This window comes from Cynocephalus volans, chromosome 10, assembly GCF_027409185.1.
Source record: "Cynocephalus volans isolate mCynVol1 chromosome 10, mCynVol1.pri, whole genome shotgun sequence".
NCBI classification, from domain to species: Eukaryota; Metazoa; Chordata; class Mammalia; order Dermoptera; family Cynocephalidae; genus Cynocephalus; species Cynocephalus volans.
Genome location: NC_084469.1, coordinates 108633255 through 108657467, shown reverse-complemented (window position 1 = coordinate 108657467; position 24213 = coordinate 108633255). Strand labels below are relative to the sequence as shown.

General features: G+C 49.6%; 1 protein-coding gene across 2 annotated transcripts; it reads right to left on the bottom strand.

The window, feature by feature from the left end:
* On the bottom strand, positions 1-21937 carry TPM4 (tropomyosin 4). Of its 2 annotated transcripts, XM_063109415.1 has the most exons (9): positions 21813-21937; positions 15940-16065; positions 11481-11614; positions 8950-9067; positions 8328-8398; positions 7355-7430; positions 5634-5696; positions 5482-5551; positions 1-1415 (listed from the first exon to the last, which is right to left on the bottom strand). In XM_063109415.1, the coding sequence occupies exons 1-9, from the start codon at positions 21924-21926 to the stop codon at positions 1333-1335; spliced, it is 855 nt and encodes a 284-aa protein (XP_062965485.1). In that variant the 5' UTR covers positions 21927-21937; the 3' UTR covers positions 1-1332. The 2 variants fall into 2 exon arrangements, with proteins under 2 accessions (XP_062965485.1, XP_062965486.1); XM_063109416.1 differs by lacking the exons at positions 15940-16065; positions 21813-21937 and adding an exon at positions 15435-15692.
* Between the last annotated feature and the right edge of the window lie 2276 nt (positions 21938-24213).

The window sequence follows — 24213 nt, the reverse complement described above, 5'->3', positions numbered from 1 at the left end:
TTGTAGTTTATGTAAAAATTTATTTGACCAAAATGTAGAAAAAGATACTATTACATATGATACAGTTGCAAGAATCTAAAGAAAAGTGTGGGTTTTATTCAGTTGCACAGTTTGCTAGTGTATCTCCTGGGTAGTGTGATGCTTAATAAATAGGAGTGAAGGGCAGGGGATTCAGGTAAGCTAGAAGCAGGGTGATTTTCAGTCAGAATTGTAAACTTGAGTTGGCTCCCACACTGTCGGGGAATGTGGAATGTTTCAGCTTTGAGATGTTAACTGAGAAAACACAAATACAAGTATAACAAAGCCAAGATGTGCAGCCCTGTCTACAAAATACTCCATATCCAGTTTAATCAGGTCTTTTATTAACTTGGTCCCGAAGAAGGAATTAAAGTCTTAGATAAGTAAATCTTCAATTTGCCATTCCCTGAAATATAGAGATCAAGTTAGGCCAATTACTTTTTTATCTCTACTTTGCTGCCAGAGAGTCCCCTTCAAAAAATAGAATTCTTTTGCTCAATCTATTGATGGCTAGCAGTCTTTTTGATATGGCTGAACTGAACAGGACTCAACTCCACCATATTCCTGCTGAGTGGATGGCCTTATATCAGGGCAGACAAAGATGGGTCAGTATTGGAATAATACACTTGCTCCTCAAAGAACAAGTTTTGGATGAAAAATATGTAGAAGAGCATCAAGGATTTATCCAAAAAATATCTGGGTAATTATTATAACTATTTCCCAAGCATCCTCATGCTGACTGCTCAGAGGATGTTTGTTCTGCATAGTGGAGTGTGGAGAAGGGCCAGGATGATCAGATTAATCTGTAGTTTATAACACCAAAATAGCCACCCCCCACCTGTTTTTTTGCTGTGGCTGGAAAATCCCCACCCATTTTAACGTGCTGGTCCCTAGCTTCCTGTAGTTTGACCAACGGTGACCCAGAAGGTTATATTCTTCAGTGTTTTTAAAATGGTCCATGACTAGATATTGGAGTCTGTATTCTTGAAAGTGTGGGGTTGTTTATTCTCTTAGGAACCAAATGCCCTTAGTCTTAAGACATTATGCTCAATATGAAATACCCTGCCTACCTTAGGAATAAATGCAACTTAAAAATTAAAAATAGAGCTGAAAAAGCTGGTGCCATTTGAAAAAAAGGAAGGAATTAGACTTAACTGGTGCTCAAAGCTTCTCTGATATAAAATATTTGGTCATGTATTCATAATTTGCTTGACATTTCCAGTAAAGCGAAGACACAATAATAAAAGAAACTTCTTAGAAGAGAAAGACACGGAGCTTTGGAGTTTCTGTTGGAACAAGAATCTTCTGTTTGGGTTATATACAGTTAAGTTCGTTTAGTGTCTGATCCAGTGTCTGATGTAAGCCCACATTCTCTTCTTTGGCCTGGGCAAGTTTTTCTGGTGAGGATTAAGAGTAGGAGGAAAAATAAATTAATAAGCATCTTTGTTAAAGGAAAAAAAAAGTTTCTAACCCTCAAATAGACAGAGTGAAAGTCATAGCAGAGAACACACTTTGCATTTTGATTACAGCAGAACACCATGGAATAATAGGGATCAAAGCACCATATTTGGGAGTCAGGGTTGCAAGATAAAATAGAGTGCCCAGTCAAATTGAATTTCAAATAAACCACAGATAATTTAGTACAAGTATATCCCAAATGTTGCACAAGGTATGCCAAAAAAAGTTATTCATTGCCTATTTGAAATTCAGGTTTATCTTAGTGTCCTGCATTTTTATTTGTTAAATGTGTCAACCCTAGAGTCAGAACACCTGGATTTAAGCCCCAGTTGTACCAGTGATCTAAGCCATTTAAACTTTCTAGGTCTGTTTCCCTGTCTGTCAAATGGGGATAGCATTACCAATGTGTGGTATGGGGGTTATTATGAGGAACAAAAGAGAAATGTTACAAAACCTATGAAATGCTACATAGACATAAGACTTTAACTCTAGACATGAGTGACTTAATACATTTCCCCCCTAGTGCCAGTTAATTACTTCCTGAGCTTGGTAGGAAAATATAATCCTGTAACCCATCTTTCCTTTGGAGCTTTTGTTTAAATTCCAGGCATAATTGTGTTATTGTGTCTGTGTATCCAGAGCATTGGAGTCAAACCCGAGGTAAATGCAACATGACTGAAATTTAAGACAGATCACAGGCATGTTATTAAGTAACTGAGCTGAAGAAACAAGTCAGGAAAAAAAAAAAAAAAAAAAAAAAGATGCCATTTAGAGCTATGCATGACAGAGCATGAGAGAGAACTGGTTTGCAATGAATGATGGCTGATAAGGGACCAGGCCAAGACTCATTAAAATACTGGAGGAAAGCAAAATGCCTCACAAAATGTGATATGATCAGCCTAGAAATTTTCAGAAAGAAAAAAAAAGCAGAATATGGGAGCTCTTCTGCTACAACTATTGAACCTTTCATTTGACAAGGCACTTAAAAAAAAAAAAGACTATGACCTGGGAGGATTCCATTGAGACATAACAGTGACCTGGGCCTATCCAGTCTGGATGAACAGATGTTAACTGAATGCCAGCTATGTATGAGCCAGTTTCTCTCTTATCTCATTTAATCCTAACAATAACTGAGATATCACATTTATTCTGCAGAAAAGCTAAGCAGTTTGTTCAAGGTTGCACAACTGAAGTGGTAGAGCAAGGATTCAAACCCAGGTCTCTTGATGACCAATCCTGACCTCCTTTCATCACCTGGATTCCCTGTCATCTGTTTTGTTATTCTAAGATAAAATAACTTGCCCTTAAAGTGTTAATTGCCCTTGAGAATTGTGACAATACCCATAGACTATCAACAGGTAGTAGCAGAACTCCATAGCACGAATCTCTGTAAATGAAGTTCCACTTAAGTGCTTAGTTAGGAAGAATGACTGGATAGGCAGGGCTGCATAGTTATCTCAAAGGGTGGAGGCTACAAATGTCTGGAAAAACTCTGGGAACAAATATGTAGAGAGAGCACACAAAAAACACCTCCCTACACAGCTGTAATCTTTCCAAGGGCATATGTGTGGTATTATGTGAGGGGAACAGTTTATGCAAAAGTTCAGGGTGGATGGCAGTTAGGAACAGGGAGGGGTTGGGGGTGGAAGGGTGTGGGTAGTTTAGGGGAGATGTATTTTGGAGGAATGACTATAAAAAAGAATTGGGACAGAGGTTCCCAGCTGAATGAAAAAATAGGATGAGGGAGACCAAGCTACAGTGACCAAAAATTGATGATCTAATTGGAGACTTTTTCTTTCCTTTTTTCTTTTTTGATGGCTGCTGGCTGGTATGGGGACCCGAACCTTAATTGGAGATTTTTCATGCCATTTCCAGGTTCAGAGGGTTGTCTGAAAGATGTGGTGTTGACATCAAAATGCCAGTGTCAAAATTTGAGGTGGTGGTGGGATACAAAGGAGAACTAGATAGATTGAAATCTGGATTATCTTGGAAAAAAATCTGAGTTTTTGGTTACTATAAGCATGAGCTTTTAACACCCATAGGCCAAATCTACAAGTTGTTACTAAACCAAAGCAAAGGGTCCTGGTTATCATTGGTCCTTGTTAAGTATGAGAGGAGGTAGATGTTAGTGTCTCAGGCAACTTTTGTTTGGAACTTGGAAAACAGTCACCTCGCTTTTTTTTCTTTGACATCACAGCAGTTTCCATTCCCTTTCTGTCTTATAGTCAGTGTTCTAAGGGCAGAGCGTGGAGGTAAACTTCCTCCCAGGACTGAGAGCTGGATGAATGTTCCATGAACACTGAAGACATGGGGAACCCCAGGCACTTTTCTCAAAGTATAATACAGACAGACCAAATAAGAAAAGAGAGAGACCAAAATGCCATTGCCGCTATTTGAATTCATAGCTCACGCACCATTCAAGGATAATCTCATTTTAGACACAGGCCTGCTGGTTTTTTCAGGCTTTGCTGACTCTACTGAGCTGCCTAAGAGATTTATAGGGATGAATCTTCATTCAAAACAATTTTATTTAAGGGAAAACTATTGGCATGCAGATGCAGTTGGCTAATGCTGTATTTGAGAGCACATGCCAAGTTGGCTTCTGTTTTCACATCTTCAGAAAAGAATCATGTGGGCATAATTTTCTTTTTGTAATGCACTCTTCGTTTGTGAGAGAAGGCTAATCGCCCACTTTCTGTTTTTGCCATGGTTAACAGCACACAGCTATGGCTCAAAAGCGGCAAGTGGAGAAAATGAAAAGGAGAGGGCAAGAAGATAAGGATTGCCTGTCTTTATTTCAGTCAGAGTCACAGACACATCAGAAGAAGGCTTGAAAGATCAAACCAGGAGGCAGGGACCTGGAGGTCCTAGGAGCCCACAGGAGTGTAAGCACCACAGTCAGAAGGCAGATTTCAGTGCTGCTAGGACAGAGGGCGGCACTCCAACTGCCTCTCAGAGAGAGGTCATGTTGAGAGCATGGTCCAGCTCCTCACTGATGGCTTTGTACTTGAGCTTCTGAGCATATAGCTCATCTAGAGGGAGGAGGTCCCCAGGGAGAGTTTTCAGAAGATGAAGTACGGGGGACAGAACACAAGAGATCAGAATGGAGTGCCACAGATGAGTAATGAGAGGAAGAAAAAAGTGAGAAAACAAAGCATAAACTAGGAGAAAGTTGTGTCCTGTGTAAAACAAATGAAAAAACAAAAGGTCTATGGAGTGATTTATAAATGGTTTGAGCTTCTGCAAGGGATTAGTCATAATGAACCTTTAAAAGAGTGGTGACTAGAAATGGACAGAGCTTCTTCCTACCAACCCCTGCTCACAGGTTATTTCTCACTTCTAATGATGTCACCCAGTCCAAAGATTACACTTTGGAATGGGGCATTTTCCTTTATATGGAAACCTCACTTCCCAAACCAAACACTGGGACACATGCTCTGAAGAATGAGTTTTGTCTCCTTTCTGGTTGAGACAGGCAATTTGGAAAATTTCATTTGAACCCCAAGATTCTGGAGTTTTTGGGATATATCATGAAGAACACAGGATGGAATTTTAAAAATTGGAACTCTTCAAGAAATTCTGGGATATATAAGCACCAGATTTGTAGACTACATTCTCTGTATTTCCAGGATGTGATAAGCTTTGAGTTCTCTGGGAGAGAGCTTCTGTAAAAATGCAAGGCATTTAAAAAAAATGCAAGGCATCTCTCAGAAATGAGCAAGTTGAAGGAAATTCTAAAGACTTTTTTTAACATCAGAGAGCCATATATGGTACTCTATACTCATGCGGAACTAATTAAGGAGAGATATTTTACTTCCTGAGAATAGGAACTCAAATCTGAAGTTGATTACATTATCCCGTTCCAGTGCTTCCAGATGTGACATCACTCTGCACTTTACTTGGTGAACAAAGCCCACATCAACCTCTCCACAGACTTCCCCAACTATCTGTAGGATGTATCAAGAAGTGGGACGCTCAGCAAACATTTAGATGGTAATTTCATACCTTCCAGGTCATCAATTGTCTTTTCCAGTTTTGCAACTGTTCTCTCTGCAAATTCAGCACGGGTTTCAGCCTAGAGAAGAAAGGAATTGCTATCATTGCTTCAAGAACAGAACCAGGAGAAACCTGAACTAGCTGGGTGGGATCACACTCACCTCTTTCAGTTTGTCCGACAGAAGTTTAATTTCTTCTTCATATTTATCCTCCTTTTCAGAATACTGTGAGAGAAACCAAAACACTGCTTTAAAAAAAGAAAAAACAAACATAAAGGAACGTAGTTTCCTTATTCCTTGGAGAATAGTGTGTGCACGAAACACTATAAACATGCCTCAGAAGCAGAGGTAGGCACCTTTCCAGGTAGAAGAAATGTGGGCAAAATATAGAGAATCTGTGGGAGAGCCCTCTAAGATGGTACTGATCTGAAGGCCAGAGCTGATAACTTGATAAAAAGTATGATAAAAGTACGATGAAGATGGGAGAGGTAAACGAATGAAATACATGCTACTTGACGGCCTTCATAGAAGTTGGCCAATTTTACAGATGATGAGAGTTGCAGCAAGGTTGAATTATTTGTCTTGGGTCACAAGGCTGTTGAGTGATAAAGTCATGACTGGAGCCTGACTCTGGAATTTGTGCTCTCGGCCATCACCATGTGCTGCAGCCTTTTTCAACCTCCTTGGTGATACCTTTCCCAACTTTCCAAGGTCCCTCTGTTGTACTCCCAAAGCACTTTGTTACTTTGTCAACCTCTTCCACTAGACTAGACTGAGCTCTTCAAGAGCAAAAGCCATATTATTGCTGTAACACCTATCCCTTTGGCTTAGGGCAGCATTTGACATGCACACATGGGATGGCATTTATTCATTACAAATCCTAGTATCAGACATATGCCAGAAACAATGCTAGTACTATGGATACAGCTCTGAACAAGACAGGTATGGTCCCTGTCCTTAAAACTTACAATCTAGCAAGGAAGGCATACAATTAATGGGGTAATTATAATAAATGTAATAAACCATAATGATAGGCAAAGAAGTAGATGGGGCTACACAGCAGAGAGACCCCTAACCTAGATGAGAAATCAGGGAAAGCCTCTCAGAAGAAGGCATGATTGGGCAGAGGCCTAAAGGATGAACAGTGGTTTATTAAGTAAAGAGAAAAGGGAAAGCCATCCCAGGCTGAGTGAACAGTGGGTTCAAAGACCAGGAGGTGACGGGAGAATATGGAATGTTTGTGAAACCTAAGTTCAGTTCAACTGGAGGGTAGTAAGAGAGAAAGAGTGAGGAGATAAGAATGGGGAATTTAGCAAGCTGGGCCACAGAAGAGTGTGTATATTGCTCCTAATGTGGTTCTGTCCTTTAGTGACTGCTTTGGGTACTGTTTCAACCTAGAAAGCCCAATTCCCACCTCTGATATCTACTGCTTGACCTCTGAGAAGCTATTTCTGTAGGAACCAGGGGATTCAGGTGAGAATGAGGCTCTGCATTTATACAATTGTGCTCAGATCTCCCTTGGAGGAGCCTTGTATGCAGGTACTTCCAAAAGTTCATGGAAAGAACCATATCATCTTTTAATTCTATTGTTCCATGAACTTTCTGATGTGCCCTCTTATTCCACCTCCATCCTTGTATGAGGTGGAGATAAAAGATGGTGCTAAGACTCCTTGGAAGAGGATCCAAGAGCCTGTGTGAGAAATCCAGCCACTGGATAGCTCTTTCTGTAGGGACAAAAACCCTGACTGCTGGGCACTAAAGCTACTGTCACTTTTAATAAATAAAAGTCACATTCTCGACACCCTGGCACACCCCCGTGTACCTCTTGGGGAGAAAAGAACTAAGTCAGGCAGGCCACCCTTCAAGTCAAGCCAACCACCAACCTTTTCAGATGCAGCCTCGAGCGATTTCAGATTGTTGGTGACATTCTTAAGTTCTTCTTCCAGGTCACCACATTTTCTGCATGAAGATAAAGGATTTTTGTGTCTCATCCTGCCTTACAGCAGGCAATCCCCCTGAAAGAATTTTGCAAAAGGAAAAACCTGTGCTGCCAGGGGGCCCCCAGAAGGAATGTGGGGAAAAATGTTCATGGATTTTTCTGAGACGAAATGCTGTGTACTTATCCAAACCCTGTCATACCAGGCAGAGGCGAGGCAGACTAGGCCAAGGAATATTTGTAAGGTTTGTAAAGCACTCCTGGGCTTCCGCCAAGGGTGAGGCAACAGGGACTTGTGAAATCTATGATTGATGAGGCAGACTCCGGAAGGTGTAGGAATGAGATTGAGGGCAAGAGGCTGGGAAACAATAACCAGAGTTTACACCAGATACTCCAGGATGCAAGCTTCGAGTGGGTTTGTGAAACCAGATCTCTCAGCCCTGTAGGTTACTCTGTGGAGCTGGATTCCTCATCCAAGGCCAAAAGGAGAGGCTTTTGGTTTTTTGGAGCTTGTGGGATTCTGATCAACTTCTCACCTTCCCTACAGGAATATGTTACAGCCAAACACTGACATCAGGAGCAAAGCATTTAAACACTGATGGGACAGCCTGCCTTCCACAGGTCAGTGTTCTGTTAAGAAGGCACAGCCTCCTGAGACATCCTCTCTGGGAAAATGGGACTTCTGGACTTCTCTGCTACCACCTATTTCCCAATTTCTTTTTGGGAATAGTCAACACACAGGCAACACATTTCAGGGCAGTAAGAACATACAGTGGCCATCTCTCTTTGTCAGCCATGGAAACAAAGAAGAAGAACTGAGCAGAGGCCCCAGTCGGAGTCAATTCCCAGCATGCCCAAGTCCCTCCTGCTCTACCCCAGGAGCTGAGCTGAGCCCTGCTCAGTCCTGTTCTGCCACTCACAGTTCAGACACCTCCGCACGCTCCTCTGCCCTTTCCAGCTCGCCCTCCAGGACAACCAACTTACGAGCTACCTGCAGAGACAGAAAGGCCTGACTGAGACTGGTCCCCACGCCAGGCGTGTCTGGTAGAATGCCCTCCCCAAGCAGAGAGCAACGCCCAACCCAAACCATCTGTAATGAGGGGCTTTCTGTTGGTTCTTCAACTCAAATAGTCCTGGAGGCTGGAGGAAATCTAAATTCTCTCTTGCAGGCCGCAGGGGTGAAACAGACAAGGGGAAGAAAGAACTGAGCCATGGAGGCAGGCAAAAGAGGGACTGAGCTCTCATGGTGTGAAGAGCCAGTGCCGGGCACCACATCCTCAATTTTTGCCAAACTGTCAAAACACCCAGCTGTAGGGCAAAAGTGACTTGATCATTTGGTTTCCCCACCAAGTTAGACAAGTGCCCCCAGGACTCTGGTATCGTGGTTTCCTGGTCAAGTGGCTATCACTGGAAAAACAGACGTGCACACAGAAGGACAGATGACCTAACTGAGGGCTTCCTTTAGGCAGCCCCAGGGCTCTCCCTATCAGCAGGTCCATTTCTTCCCACTTCCTGCTGCTGCCATCTGCCAGCCCTACTCACCTCCTCGTACTTGCGGTCAGCCTCCTCAGCAATGTGCTTGGCCTCTTTGAGCTGCATCTCTTGAATCTCCATCTTCTCCTCATCTTTCATGGCCCGGTTTTCTATCACCTTCATTCCTCTGCAAGGAGTGATCTTGTCATTACCGCCACTCATACACCTCCACCCACTGTTCATCTAGACATGTCTCTTAATCTTCTGAGCACCACTGGTCAAGCTCACATTCACTTCATCTTTCCTGATTGCCAGGCTCTGTTCTAAGTGCCTTCACTTTCACAGCTGCCCTGTGAAGTAGGTACATTATCTCATTTTATGGAGTAAGAAACCAAGGCATACAGAGAGGTGAAGTAACTTACTCAAGGCTATGGAGCTAGTAAGTGGCAGAGCTGACCCTCAAACCCTGCTGGTCTGGCTCCAGAGTCTGTGCTCCCATTCTCTACTCCTCTGAATAACTAGTAACAAGGCATACTTGTAAGCCAGCAGTTACCACCATGTCATCACAGGTCTGTGCTGGCTGGCTGTGAGAATGCTGAGCAGCAGCAGTGAGTTCTGCTATGGTGAGGGTTGGATCACAAAAGGCTTTCCAGAAGAGGTGACATTTAGGCTAGGCATCCAAGGGTAAGAAGAGAATCCACGAGTGAATAGGGAGGGAAAATGTGAGGTGAGGGAGAGCTGTACAAGAAAGCCCCAGAAGAATGAAAGAACACTTCCATTTGAGAACTGGCAGGGAGGCCAGGGTGGCTGGATCATGGGCTTGGTGCTTTGATGACATGCTAAGGGGTTTATGCTGAGGGGCCAGGGAACCACTGGAGGGCTTCAAAACCGGAAGTGAGTGGAAACCAGAATGATGGATGGACTGAGTGGGAAGACCAGGTGAGAGACAGGTACCAACCAGGAGAGTGATGGGGAGGGCCTGAACTCAAGTAGATACATCCAATTTGGAAAGGATGGTGTCCTGGGGACAGTTGGAGCTTTGCTACAACTCGGCTGGCCATGAAATGAGCTTGCTCTGGTCTGCACTGCTTGGGGTGGACTAAATAGGATCAGAGACCTCCAAAGAGGCCAAACCCGGGATAACGTATCACTGATGTGTGTCGTTCCATCCCAGAGCAGAGGGCCCTATACTTCTTGCTGTCCAATAAATACCTGCATGTGGGCTGTCACTAGCATTCTCAGCTAACTGTCAAACCCCTCCAGACCTGTGTAAGGCCTTAACCTCAGCATGTGAACAAGCTAGGGGGGGAATGCTTCTTGTTGGAAAAGCCTTTGTGGTACTCAGGAGATCCAAGTGACTTGCCCACGTCCATGTGGTAAGTAGCAATGGAAGGACTTGAATCTAGATCCTCCAGCTTCAAGTGTAGAATTCTCTCTACTGAACACAGCAGTGTCCAGCAAGGGTGTCATCAAAGGCCTCGGTGAAATGATGCAAACAAGTGAGTGGCCTTCTGAGGCTCTCTGTTTGTCATTGGAGGCCCTTGAAGTGAGACATCTGGCCAGTCTGGTCTATGAACATGGGCAGCAGCTAATCCAGGCACCAGGCACAGCCATGAGCTCCTCATGACTTGTCCTTCATACTTCCCCATGGCTGCCTTGAGCTGCCACCTCTCCCTCTATTAAGTGGCTGAAGCAGAGCCTGCACTGGTGTTCGTTCCCTCTACCCTGGCTGTTCCACTCCATAGGAAGAAATTTCCCACCCTGGCAACTTGCAGTCTCCAAGATTCCCTAAACTTGGAGAACAATCAGAAATGAACTCTTTGGGGTTTATATTGGAAAACCATGTTGGACAGGTCAAGTGATTACTTCAGTATGACTGTGTGGCAGACGCGCAATGAACCGGTCCTCACCATTGCCACACAAGGAACCCATTTACCACCACACAGAGGCCGCTGCTTCTGTGAACTACACAATCTACCTACAGTCTTCCAGAGCCTGTGCCAAGGCGTGCCACAGAGTGATCCTGCACCCGAGGACAAAGCACCCTGCTGGAGGCCTGAACCTAGCACACATAGCAAGGGGGTGAAGAACTCCATCAGCGAAAGTAGACTGATAGTGCTGGTTTGTGCATGTCCCTGAAATGCAGTTGTCACCATCCAAGAGCCTAAAGCCTGCCCCACAGCACTGTTAATCATCTTTGCAGATGGCCCATTCCAAGTTTTCATGTCCCCTTTTCTCACATTACCCTGAAAACTTATGTCTCAAGAACACCCATGAGAGGCATCATGGCTTTCAGACAAAATATGTGAAATAGTGCTTTGCAAACCGACCACCTCTGGCAGTCACATTCACAGTCTTACATCTGCCAATTTTTTCTCCTTCCTCTGCCTGTTGGAGGTTTTTCTTCATGGCTACCGCAGTGATAGACATCTCTACACAGAGCATTGGTTCACAAAGCACTGTCCTGCATTTAGATGTACGTGGACATGCGCACATCTGTGTGATCTCGTTTACTTTCACTCCAGCTCCAAGGGGGCAGCAGTACGATCCCCATTTTCCAGAAGCAAACACCGATGCCACCAGCTTCGAAGCATCCTTACCTTTCACTCTCATCTGCAGCCTTTTCCGCCTCCTCCAGCTTCTGCAGGGCTGTGGCTAGTCGCTCTTGAGCCCTGTCCAACTCCTCCTCAACGAGCTGGATGCGTCGATTGAGAGCTGCCACATCACCTTCGGCCTGGGGAGGTCAGAAGTGCAGTCAGATTAAAAAGTTAACAGGCCAGCCAGCAGCAGGAATCCCTGTTGTGTCCTTCCCTCAGCTAACACGGTCCCTCCACCAAAGCCAGCCAGGAATTGAGGCTGTGAGGAATTCACACTTTCTTGTCCGGAGAACATAAAATTTCAGTACGATCTTCCCTGAAAATGTCAGGGAACATCTACTCGGTGACAAGAGGTGTGTGTCCCAGTACAGGATTGGTGGTGGTGGTGGGGTTTGAGTCAACATGGAGGACAGACAAGCATACCACGTGCTCTGAGACGACAGTGCTGGCCTCCCCAGCAACTCATAATAGACCTAATGTCTTATCCTAATGAGGATAAGATCTAGTGTGGGCTCTTCCTTGAAAAAGACAAACAGTGGTAGCTTGTTCCAGGGCTCCTAGAGAGCAAGGCCACCTGTGACCCGGCTCATCCTGTCTCTTAGGTCTGCTCCCACTCACCTGAATGGCAAGATAAATGCAAGAATATGGAAGCCTCAGTTAAACGTTGGCCATACAGTTAGCAAAGTGTGGGGGCAGCCCAATTGGAACACCATCCTTAACTAAGTCTGGCCAAGAGACGATGGGACAAAAAGGTATTAGAAAGGAAAGAAAACCTGGTTACATGCATGGAAGGGATGTCTGGAGAGTGTCACTAGCTTTTCAAGGCATTTTCACCTTCAAGGAAGGAAGTACAGTACAGTGCATAAAAGCAGGAACTCTGGGGTCAAAAAGTGCTTGGTGAGAAACCCAGCTTTGCCATTCATAGCCATGTGGCGTTGGGCAGGTTGCTTCCCCTCTCTGAGCCTCTCTATCCCAAAGCCTGATTACTTGTAGTTAAAGGGTGTAGCACTGCATGACCCAGGCAGGTGGAGAGTCCCACAGAAGGGTAGCTCTTACTACCATGGTTTTATCTCATTTAGTTCTCACATGTCTCACCCATTTTACAGATGAGAAAACTGAGGGGCCCAGCCAGGTGAAATGATTTTGTTCAGCCACTCAGAGCTGGTAAACTCTTGAGCCCCACCCGAGGGCTCTTCCTGTTTTGAACCGGCCTTCTGAGTCTTGTGGGGGCTTCGAGGCCAGACAAGTTACCCAGGGATGCCCACGCTTAGGAAGGAACATTGAGAGTTGGTCAAATGGGGCTTGGCTTAGGAAGGAACATTGAGAGTTGGTCAAATGGGGCTTGGCTTAGGAAGGAACATTGAGAGTTGGTCAAATGGGGCTCGACCAAGGGGAGGTGTGAAGATGCAGGTGGAGCCACACCAGGTTCTTCCTATTAGGACAAATAAGGAATCTCTGAATTGGGGAAGGCTATAAAAACTGGGGAAAATCACTCCTTCCCCTGCTCCCTGAGTTTATACAGCAAAAAAAAAGGAGGCTGGAGTGGCCGAAAAACACAGAGAATTAGGAAGTGTTCTCTGCCCCAGAGTCCTAGAGGCAGACAGAGGGGAGACTCCCACAGGTTTTTGATCTCAGTATCCTTTGAAACTACTGATGAACCATCTTAAGAAATGTCACCCAGTCCTTCCAGTGAATGGGTGCCTCTTTTCAGTCGCACGAATCTTAATTCCTTAACACCTTCTTCAGCAACTGGGGCAGGAACTTCTTCCTTGATAATCACAAAACTGCAACCAAGACCACTACCTAATTCCAGAACATTTTCATCACCCCAAAGGGAATTTATTTTTAAGATTATACAGAGGTGCTTGGATTCATGAGTTGTCTTTTAAAAAAAAGAAGTGAGCAGCCCTTATGTGGGATACTTTGAATCCTGACAACCATGCTATTGGCAGATTTTCAACCAACTGGAATCAAAAGAGCTCTGAGATATACACATATATATGTATATACATACATATATATGTATTTTTGAAAAACTGCTAGTCACTGCTAGTCATTGTGGGCTCCTCCTCTTCCTGCAATCAAAGCCTTCCACACGCTACAAAGGATTTCCCTTATAAGGTAAAAGAGGCTTGCTAGATACATGTGGCAAAGGAACAGGAAGATGTCGGTTAATCACACAAAAATCTAAATGAAACCAGCTGTCGGAGGCAGGCCCAGAAGTCTGCCACACGCTGGCTCTTGGCTTTCTCTACAAGAGATTGAGAGTTTTTTCCCCCTCTGGTCTCAGTTCCTTTGGCCTGGAACCACCTTTAGGCTTTCCCTCTCCTGACCAAGAGAAGCATGCTTTGTAAAGTGAACTTTTTAAGAAGTCTTAAACTTTCTAAAAACATCTTCCTTCCCAAATGGGCTGTCCCACTCCTAAGTCTTGGCTCGTGGCTGAGGGCCATTTTGAAGCAGAAGTAATCGTCCTCCAGCGAGATGACTTGGGATGAGATCAGAGAGAGGGTTACAACCATTCCGTGTGTGAGAGGCCAGACCAGCTACTGCTGGAGGCTTACACCGGGTTTCTAATGCCTCTTCACGCCAAAGCAGCCCTTACAGGATTAAACGCTTCAGCCAAACTGTCTTGGGAGGAGAGCAGCCCCAGCCTGGGCTCTTCCCAAACCTGTCAATACGCGGACACCGCCACCTCCATCTGCCGGGGCATCTTTTCCACTTCTGGAGACCCCATCCTGAGTCCCAACACTCTAGCTGTCAGGGTCCCTGGGCTTCCACCTCCATCACGCCCCCTCCCCCCCCCCCCCGCCAACTTTCTTGCCCGAGTCTCTGCACATCCAGGTCTCTTGTTCCAGCAAACTTATTTTATGATTCTGCTCAGCTTACATTTTGAAGCCTCCCGTGTGTCCCTCGGGCTGGCTGCTTCCCTCGGTCATGCTCCCATAACAGCACAGAAACCCCCTGGAATGCTAATCACACTAAATCGGTCATATCTGTCTGTCCCCCTTACCCCTAAGAGACTGTGAACTCTTCCCAGGGTAGAGGGAGGGGAGAAAAACACGAATTGAGCATCTGCTATGCACCACACTCCCTGCCTGGAGGTTTTACTCCTGGGACCCTGCCAGCTACACAGGGCGCCGGAATTATCATCACTCCTACTTTACCGATGGGGAAACACTCTCCCAGAGGTTAAGCACCAAGCCTTACGGCTGGTAAGTGGCACGAGGTGGGATCAGAATCCAGATCTGTCCCGAGGGGCAGGCAGGGGATGGAGGGGGGTGGTGAGGTTCCCTCTTTCAGACCAATCTATCTCAGGCCCGCGACACGCCCGCGGAGGCACACAGTAGGCGCTCAAAGGGTCTGGGCCGAGGACCCTTTGTTAGCACTCCGGGAGCCTTCTGGAGGAAGGCGGGGCCCCGCGGCCCTGGTTCCCGCAGGGACCAGCTGGAAAGAGAGAGGCAGGCGGCTCGGGGCAGAACTTCCGCCCCCACCCCCTTCCTGGAGCGGACACGTCGCCGCCGCGCCCCTGGGAAAGTTCAGCGGGAGCCGGGAAGCCGCGGGAGAGGCCAGAAAGCGCGATGGCCCCCGGCTCCTCCTTCGCCCCGCCAAGTCCGTGTCGGCCGGTCCAAGCCCAGACAATGGACCCTCACCGTTTCCACCCCTCATTCCCCGTCCGCAGGTCCAGTCGCGGGGTCCCCCCGGCCCAGGACCCCGGCCCCAGCTCCGAGGAGAACTGCACGCAGCACGGCACACCCCTGTCCCACTCCCCCGCCCTGGGATCGCGCACCCCCTGCCCCCATTTCCCGCTCGGCCGGACGCGCCCGACCCGGATGCAGCGCCCCCTCCCCCGTCCCGAGCCCGGGGGGAGAGAGGACGGCGGCGGGGGGCCCCGGGGTGCGGGTCCGCGATCCGGGAGCTGCAGGACCCGAGCGGACGGGGGGCGCGCCGGGCGCTCACTTTCTCGCGCCGCTCGCGCTCGCCGTCCAGCTCCCGCTGCAGGGCCTGCGCGCGGTCCTCCGCCTCGTCCGCCTGCTGCTGCAGGGCGTGGATCTTGCGTTTCACCGCCTCCAGGGAGTTGAGGCCGGCCATGGCGCGGGGGCGCACGCGGCGGGCGGCGGCTCAGCGAGGCTCCGGCGAGAGCTGCAGCAGCCGCGCCCCGGCCCCCAAGCCTTTGCCTGCGCCGGGGCCGCCCCCGCCTCTCCCCGCCCCCGGCCCGGCCGCCGTCGGGGCGATGAGGTCACCCGGCCCGGCCGGCGACGTCAGCACCGCTGGGGGAGGGCCTGACGTCGGCACCGCTGGCCGCCGCTACTGGAAAGTGCCCCTTTTCGGGACTTATTTGGAGAAAGCGCCGGGAGGCACCGCCTCCTTCTCCTGCTCCTCCTCCGGCGCTGTCCGCCCTCCCGCCCGGCCCCGGGGCTCCTGCCTGGCTCTGCGGCAGGCGGCCCCGTGACTGCGCACGTACGTCGGAGGCTTGCTTTTCCGTCAGCTCCAGCTTCTCTTGCGCGTCCTTCAGGTCCTCGGAGTATCTGTCCAGCTCGTCCTCTGTCTCCTTCAGCTTCCTCTGGAGCTGCATCATCTCCTCCTCCACCTGGGGACAGATGGGAGGACGCGTCAGCCTGGGGGCCACGTCCCCGCGGTGCAGGGATGTCCCCCATATTCACAAGAGTCTTCTGCCCCTCCGGGCCTCAGTTTCCTCATCTGTAAGACAGGGAGAACAATTGTACGCACTACTCAATAAATGCTACCTGTTAATGTTTTCACTTCCTTCCCGTATCCTGGGGACCAGCTTATTGGGGTCCTCAGTACTCTAGGGGAATCAATTATAGCTTTTGGGAAACTGGGGTCCCAACACGTTTCCCAGAAACACACATTCGATTTTGCATTCCAATTTCAGGGGTGCAGCCTCCCGGTGATCTTGGGTTAAGGAGAAAGGGGAGCCTCATTCTCTGGGTCTACCCCCACCCCACACATCCACAGCCTATTTTCCTCTAGTTCTGGTCCCCACACTGGCAGCCAGAGAAAATTTCTAGTAAGTCTGTCTGCCCTTCCCCTGTCTAGAGCCTGCTATGGCTCCCCAATGCCCAAGGCAGTGGCTCTCAAACTGTCTCACCAAAATACCCTGAAGGATTGAAGAACTTAGACCCTGGCACCCACTATGGTCTTTGAGGGCTTGGCTAGAAGAGACCCATCCCTCAAAGACCACTTTCTTTGAAGGCTGATTAAATCTTTAACATTTTTGCACGTTTGGTTTGTGTTCATTTTAACTAAAACGTCTCCTACCTTCGCCAAATTTTCAGTGCTCTCTGTTTATCCCAAGAGTCAGCCAACTCCCTCCCACTGTCCCAGTTTGAGCAGCTCAGGTCTGTGGGATACAAACCACAGACTGCCATCACCTCTCCATCTCTATCATTCCACAGCACACCAGGTCAAGAGTCAGCTCAGAAATCCTTCCCTGCCACCCCCAGGCTGCACCTCTCTCCTCCCCCTCCCCACTCTGGACTGGTGTGGCCATGTCCTGCTCATGCCTTTATCTGACTTGTGACTCAGGTGGTTTGACACCTGATCTTGTCTGTGCACCCAGGGTAGGCAGGCAGCCCTTGCTGGGCCCCACTTCACTTCCTGATTTCTCGTCGCAGCAGGAGGCACAGAGAGGTGGAGTGAATTTTCCCAGGTCACACAGCACAGGATTTGAACCCACTTCTTCTGAACATAAGCCTGTTATGGATGAATGCTTGTGTCCCCCCACTCCCCCATATGTGGAAGCCCTATACACAATGTGATGATAATTGGAGGTGGGGGTCTTTGGGAGGTGATTAGGTTTAGGTAAGATCATGAGAGTGGAACCCCCATGATGGGATTAAAAGAAGAGGAAGAGAACTGAGCAGGCTCATCCTCTTGTATATGAAGACACAGCAAGAAGGTGGCAGTCCATAAGCCTAGTAAAGAGCCCTCACCAGCTCTTTAATCTGCCAACACCTTGATCTTGGACTTCCCAGCCTCCAGAACTGTGACAAATAAATGTCTATTGTTTAAGCCACCCTGACTACAATGTTTCATTATAGCTGCCCAAGCTGACAAAGGCAAAGCTCCTGTCCCCGTCGCTCATGCCAAGTCAGCTTTCCTTCCTCCCTCCCTGACTTGCTTCTCTTCTCTTCCTTCCTGAAGAGGGTACATTAGAAAAGCTCCTGTGCCTGTGGCTTCTGGATCAAGCTCTGAATCTGATTTGGGTTACACACTCACCCCTGAGATGTGCAAAATGTACCAGGTATCAGGTGCTGTGTGAGTGCATGTGTGTGCGCAATTCTCAAAAGGTCTCTGCCTGAAGGCAGTACCACCAGCCTTCCCATCTTTGGGCCCGCTGAGTGTCCTACAGCTGAGCTGGGGGTGGGGAGGAGATGGGGGGAGGAGGGAGGCCCTACAGATGTGGGGAGGGGACTGGGGAAGAGGCTGAGGTGCAAGGATCTCTAGTTGACATGCTGCACAGAGCAGGAGGGAGTGGTCTGTCTGGAGTCCCCAGGGGCACCCCAAGGATGTCAATGGTCAGCTGGGGGGAAGCAACAGTGTCCAACCCAGGGCTGACAGCAGCTCGGGTCAAAGTCAGTGTCTCCAGGGCCCAACCTTGACCTCCATCCAGACTGGGAGCCTGAAAGCCTGATTCCAAATCCCAGGTGTGTGACCCCTGTCCTCTTCTCTGCCTCAGTTTCCCCATCTGCAAAATGGAAGCCTTGACGTGGTGGTTTCTGAATATGCTGGCAGCTGCTTTTGAACTTCTGCCTTGACTGAAAAAATAAGCCAGTTTCTCTAAAGGCACAGGTCGGCCCTGACCCAGCGTCCACCTGACTTCCTTCCAGGTCTGTGGATCGCAGCATTTACTGGGCTCTGTCTGTATGCCTAGTGCAGGGCTCTCTTAACTTGATAGCACTGAATTCATCAGGGGTAAAGATGGCTTGGGATTTTGACAACTTTTTTTGGGGCAATGTGTGGACAAGAATATGTGGGGGATGGGATAAAGCAGGCAGAGGGCTATGGAGCATTTCAAACGTGCCAGGCCCATGTTACGGATACCGTCTCACTGAAGCCCCATGTTACAAAAGGGCAAACGGTCCCTAAAAAGAGAAGGGACTTGCCCAAGGCCATACAGATGTGGGTTTTGAAGCCTTGTTAGACTGATCCTGAGGCTGGTTTGCTTGGTTACTAGGCCATATTGCCCACTGCTGGGAGGACTCACACTGGCCCTCCATACCCAGCCTCAATGCCTCCCGCCTCCGGTGGCCTACCCTGCTATCCTGAGCAGAGCCCTCGCCACCCGTGGGCTCTCCCAGTCTCTGTTCCTCCCTCTGGTCCAGCCCTGACTCCTGAGGCTGAGGGCATCTGTGTCTGACTCTGTTTCCCCCAGCCTGGGCCTTACTAGGGGTCAGGCCTGGGGCTGAGATCACTTGGGCCCCAGCATCTGAACACTGTAGGAAGATTGTGGGACGAATCACTGACACAACCCCAAACCCTCCAGGGATGGGTATGAAAAATAAATAAGACGGACACAAATCGGGTTCCTTTCCTTCTGTCTGAATTCCACGCACAAAGTGTTCACTGGTGTGTGGAGTCTGGCAGGTCAATATCCTTCTTTGGGCCTCAGTTTCCCTGCCTATAAAATGGCCAGGAAGGCCTGCAAATGGGGCCTGAGGGCAGGGCTGAGGCAGGATGTGTGGTCAAAGGCCAGTTGTGGCGGATATCACTGCCCTGGGAAGGGAGTGGGCAGGAAGCTGCCGGGCTGGGCCTCTCTGACCTGTTCCCACACTGGACAGACAGGGCCGGGAATCGGGACATTGTTGCAGAGTCCCTGGAGCTCAGGCTGGCCATGAGACTCACTCTCTCTGGCCTCCTTCAGCATAAGGCATTCTAAGTCAGTTGAGTCCCTCAGCACCTCCTGCTTGCATTCCCAGGCAGGACTGCTCTGGCTTTTGCTTCAGAACTCTGGGATCTTGGAATCCATGCTCAACCATCAGAAAGCATCGTTTGCTCCCATTTCACAGGTGAGAACACTGAGGGCTCAAAAAAATGCAGGAACGAGCCCTGAGTCATAAAGCTAGGAGACCACTCAGCTTGGATTTGGGCCCATGTCTACCCCAATGGATGGCTTTGTGAAAACAAAACAAAATACAGAATAAAAATCCAGCTGGATATTGGAGAACCTGTCCTCACCCCTGCTGGCCACACAGCTGGCTGGGGGATTTGAGACCCTTCCCTTTTGAATTTGTGACTACCTTGAAAGATTAAGCTGTATCAGTCACTCACACCTTAGTGAAAATTAGAGACATAACCTTGCTTTTGTCTGACTCTCTGGCTAAACCCCTCAAAATGAGGGCTAAATGATGGATGGAAGCCAGCAATCCAGAGCCCAGCACAGGGTAAGCTTCTGTATTTGCCAGGGAGGGGCACAAGGAAGGAGAAGGAGAATTTGTGGCAGGGAAAACTGGGGTGGGGTTGGCCTGTGCGGATGTGTCACTGTGAGGGCAGCCTGGGGACACTGGGGGATGGGGTGGCCCAAAGGGGAAGTAGGGCAGGGCAGGAAATAATTCCACATTTATTGAGCGCTTACTTTATGCCAGGCGCCGGGCCAAGGGCTCCACCTGCACAGTCACCTCTAATCCTCCCATGGAGGTGAGAAAGACACCACTGTTACTTCCTTCCTCTCACGCATGTGGCCACCGAGGCACAGAGAGGTGAGGGTGTTTCCTTCCGGGTCCCCAGTGATTGAGCCCCAGTTTGGATGGGGCTGGTCTGAGCTCCAAGCCTTTGCCTTTATCTGCCAGGCTGGCCCAGCGACTGGACTGGGAAGGGCTGGGCACTTGGTGTCATAGTCCTGGGCATTTCCAGGGGCTTATCTGAGACCTGGAGGCTCCCGAGGATTTGGCAGTTGCTCTGTTGAAGGTAATAGACCACTGTGGGTGGGGGTAGGACCCCATTTCTTCCTCCTACCTCATGTTCTGGCCACCCAGACAAAGACAACTGCTCTGCCCCAAGCCACAGCCACCGCCTTGGGGACTGCTCAGCCCAGGCCTCTGCCCACTGATCCTCCATTAGATCTCTGGTGCACCCCTATTGCGAGGGCCTCCTGGGAGTTTCGTCCCCACAGCTCTGGGTCTGTGTGGGTTCCTGAGCTACAAAGCGGTAGGAACTGGCCCCCTACCCTCTGCCTGCTATGGGCAGCCCAGCTCCCCCAACCCCCAGGCTCACATCAGGGACGGCAGGGGCACCCCCGGATACACAGAGACACATGGAAATGCTCAGGCCCGATCTCAATTCTCTTCCCACTCCTGCTGGCCCCCAGACCCCCACTCAGCCACCCCTTTAGTGGGTCACAGACGACCCCACCACACACCCACACTCTGCCTCCCTCCCCAGGCAGTTGCTGATGTGGACCTGCAGGCTCCTGTCATAGCTGGGTACTCCCTGACACACGAGCACAGGGGCACCCACACTCACACACAGCTCTGCATTGCCACTCTCACCTGGGGACACACACACACACACACACACAGAAGTATAGCCCCCCCCACGTCCCAACAGAAACACACTTACCCCAACACACACACACACACATGCTAACAGAAAACCACTCTCGCCCCGACACACACACACGTATGCTAACACAAACACACAGTCACCTCGACACATACATTCAATTACCGTCACGCCAAGCACACACACAGCCAGCCTCTCACCCCGACACACAGACCCACACCGATACAGCCATCTACACACACAGAGACTCACAAACACATCCACACTCTTTCACACACACTTTCCAACAACTGCAGGAGCGTCCCACACACTCACAACTCCTTGCACACATTCACTCTGTCAACTCTGCCCCTACACACGCTCCAGTCAAAACACACACACACACGACATACACGACACACATGTATGCACAAATGCTCACACACATGTAAATACACAAACACACAAACACACACAGAGAAATGCTCACACACACTAATACACTAACAAACACACAGCATCCCCCCAGCCACTGCAGTCAGTGCGCCCCTCTCCAGCACACACAGCACCCCTTTCTCACGGACCCCCTGCTCCCCCACCCCTCTCTCTCAACTCACTGTGCACCCACTGCTGTGGCTGGGGGTGGGTCCAGTCATCCCCTTCTCCCCCAGCCTAGGGACCCTCCTGCAGAGAAGACCCTGGTCCCCTCACTCCTCTGCCAGAGCATCAGCCCCCTGCCCTCAACCCAGCCCCCAGGTACCGAGGTGTCCATGACCCCGGCCCTGGGCCCCAGAGCCTGGCCTTCCCCGCGCCGCCCCACGGAGGGCACCTGACCTGTCTGCACCTGTCCTCCGCGGCTTTCTTATCCGCCTCGGCCTGTTCCGCCCGGTCGATGGCGTTCTCTTTGTCTACCTTCAGCATCTGCATCTTTTTCTTGATGGCCTCCATGGCTGGGCGACGCGGCTGCCAGGCTGAGGGAGCAGAGGGTGTGGAAGGGAGGCCCTTATAGCCTCCCGGGGTGCACCGCCCTCCCGCGGGCGAGTCTTGGAGGAGGCCCAAGCCCAGGCCGCCGGGCCAGCCGCCACTCGCCTGCTCAGGAGGGTTTGGCCAGCTTGCCAGGCTCCCCGCAGCCCTCGCCTTATTTGGGCCTAGGATTTTCTTAAAAGAAAAGAAAAAAAAAAAAGGCTGAACCATTTCCATTTTGAAGCTGGTGACACAGATCCCACGTGGGCACGGGCACAGGGCTGGCCCTGGAAAACCCGCTGCGGCAGAGCCCGGGGTGGGGGCACTCTGGGTGGCCTCAGTTTCCCCATCTGTTGTTGGGAGGAATGAAGAGGGCTTGCGGGTGGGTGCAGGGTTGGGGTGCTGCAATGTGGGGAGACTCCTGTCCTCCTTTCTCTTCCCCTCTGGGTCTTGCCTCTAGGGACTAGGGGTCAGGTCTCCATCCCATCTCCTGCCACCACCCCGGGTAGCCTTCCTGGATTACTTCCAGGACTTTGGAAGTAAGTGGGTTTCTGTCTCCGCATCTTCTCCCTCCCTCTGTCTCTCTTCGTCTCTCTTTGTCTCCTCCTCTGTGTCTCTGTCTGTCTCCGTCTCCTTTGGCTTCTGCCACATCCAGCTCACAAGGGCGAGAAAGGCCAGTTAGTCAACGGGTCTGGGCCGTCTCTCCAAAACTCTTGGAGCCCAGGACAGGCCCAGGGCCCTGACACTCTCCTTACGTCTTATACTCTCCCTCCCCTGCTCAGAACCTGCTGTGGCTTCCCGGCACCCCCAGGAACAGGAGATGAGGCTTAGTTCCTGGCTCTCCACATTATACTCCTGCCTCAACTCTCCCCACACGGCCGTCATTTTCCTGCCTCCAGGCCTTGGCTTGTGCGGTGCCCTCTGCCCCTTGTGCCTTCCCTCTCTCCTCCAGCAATCTGGAGTAGGATTTGTTGGTCTTGGAAAGTTTTATACACTCATTCATTCACTCAACAGATGCAGAGCGCCTCTCATGTGCTGAGCCCCAGGAGTGCACACTCAGAGTGTGGGAACTATCACTTTTGTTATTATTTGATGATCGTGTTTGGACTCTGAGCTGCTTTGGGGCAGGCCCGTCCCTTGGTCTTTTCTGTGACCCCCTGAGTACCTGGTCTCCAGAAGGTGGGAAAATGCTTGTTATATGAAATAGGCAATTCCTCCTACACGTACTCACACACACACGCTTCTCTGACTATGAAACTTCTATTCATCCTTCAAGGCCCAGTTTGGAGATTCAGAGAAAAGCAAGTTTTTAGCTCTAATTCTCACTAAAGTGTGAGTGACTGATACACCTTAATCTTCCAAGTCAGCCACAGGTTCAAAAGGGAAGGATCCTCAAAGCCTCCAGATCAGATGGTCTTTCCTCCAGGAAGATTTCCTGGATTCCTAGACAGAGCCCTGGACTCCCAGCCCAGTATCAAGACTTCTACATGAAATGGAGTGGACATAGGGAGGCTTCATTGTTTTCACCCAAGGCTGCAGAGGGAGCGGGATAAAGACAGAGACTGGGAGGTGGCCAGTGCCACTGGGGAGCATGAGGGTCAGGCCAAATTATAGAGTTTCCAGCTCCCCTCTGTCCCCTGCCCAGCTACTTCACTCTCCCTTAAGCCAGCTTCCTTCTCTTTGTCATGGTGAGAACTTCACTGCTGTTGGCATGGGGGCTAAAAAGCTAGCTAACAGAATGTTCTGGAACCTCTTTCATGCTCCAAGGACATTGGCTCATCCCATGTTCAGGAGCTTAGGGAGCCCAGCTCAGACCCCTCCCCAGCTCTGTTCTCCATTCCCCTTCTTTATCTCCAACCCCCTCCCCCCCCCCAATGTCCTGGCTGTGCAGACTCAGCTCAGTTTCCTCTTGTGATAAAAGCAGATGGTAAAAATTGCATCTGAAGGGGCCGGCCCACGGCTCACTTGGGAGAGTGCGGTGCTGATAACATCAAGGCTGCAGGTTTGGATCCCTATATAGGGATGGCCGGTTCGCTCACTTGGGAGAGCGTGGTGCTGACAACACCACGTCAAGGGTTAAGAGCTCCCATTTTACAGAGGAGGAAGCTGAGGCTCTCCCTCAAGACCATACAGCTTGCCCAGGCCATCCAGCTAGACCAGGTGTCTCACACAGAGGCCCCATTGTCTTTGCAACAAACTCTAGAAATTAGCTACAGTCATAAGCCCCTCCCCATTTTATAGATTGGGAAACTGAGGCCCAGAGTGTCTCACC

Coding starts and splice junctions, on each gene's coding strand:
- TPM4 (XM_063109415.1), bottom strand. CDS start 21,926: ATGGAGGCCATCAAGAAAAAGATGCAGATGCTGAAGGTAGACAAAGAG. Junction 7,431..8,327: donor CGTGCGGAGGTGTCTGAACT/GTGAGTGGCAGA, acceptor ATCTTCATGCAG/AAAATGTGGTGACCTGGAAG. Junction 5,697..7,354: donor TCGAGGCTGCATCTGAAAAG/GTTGGTGGTTGG, acceptor TTTCTCTCACAG/TATTCTGAAAAGGAGGATAA.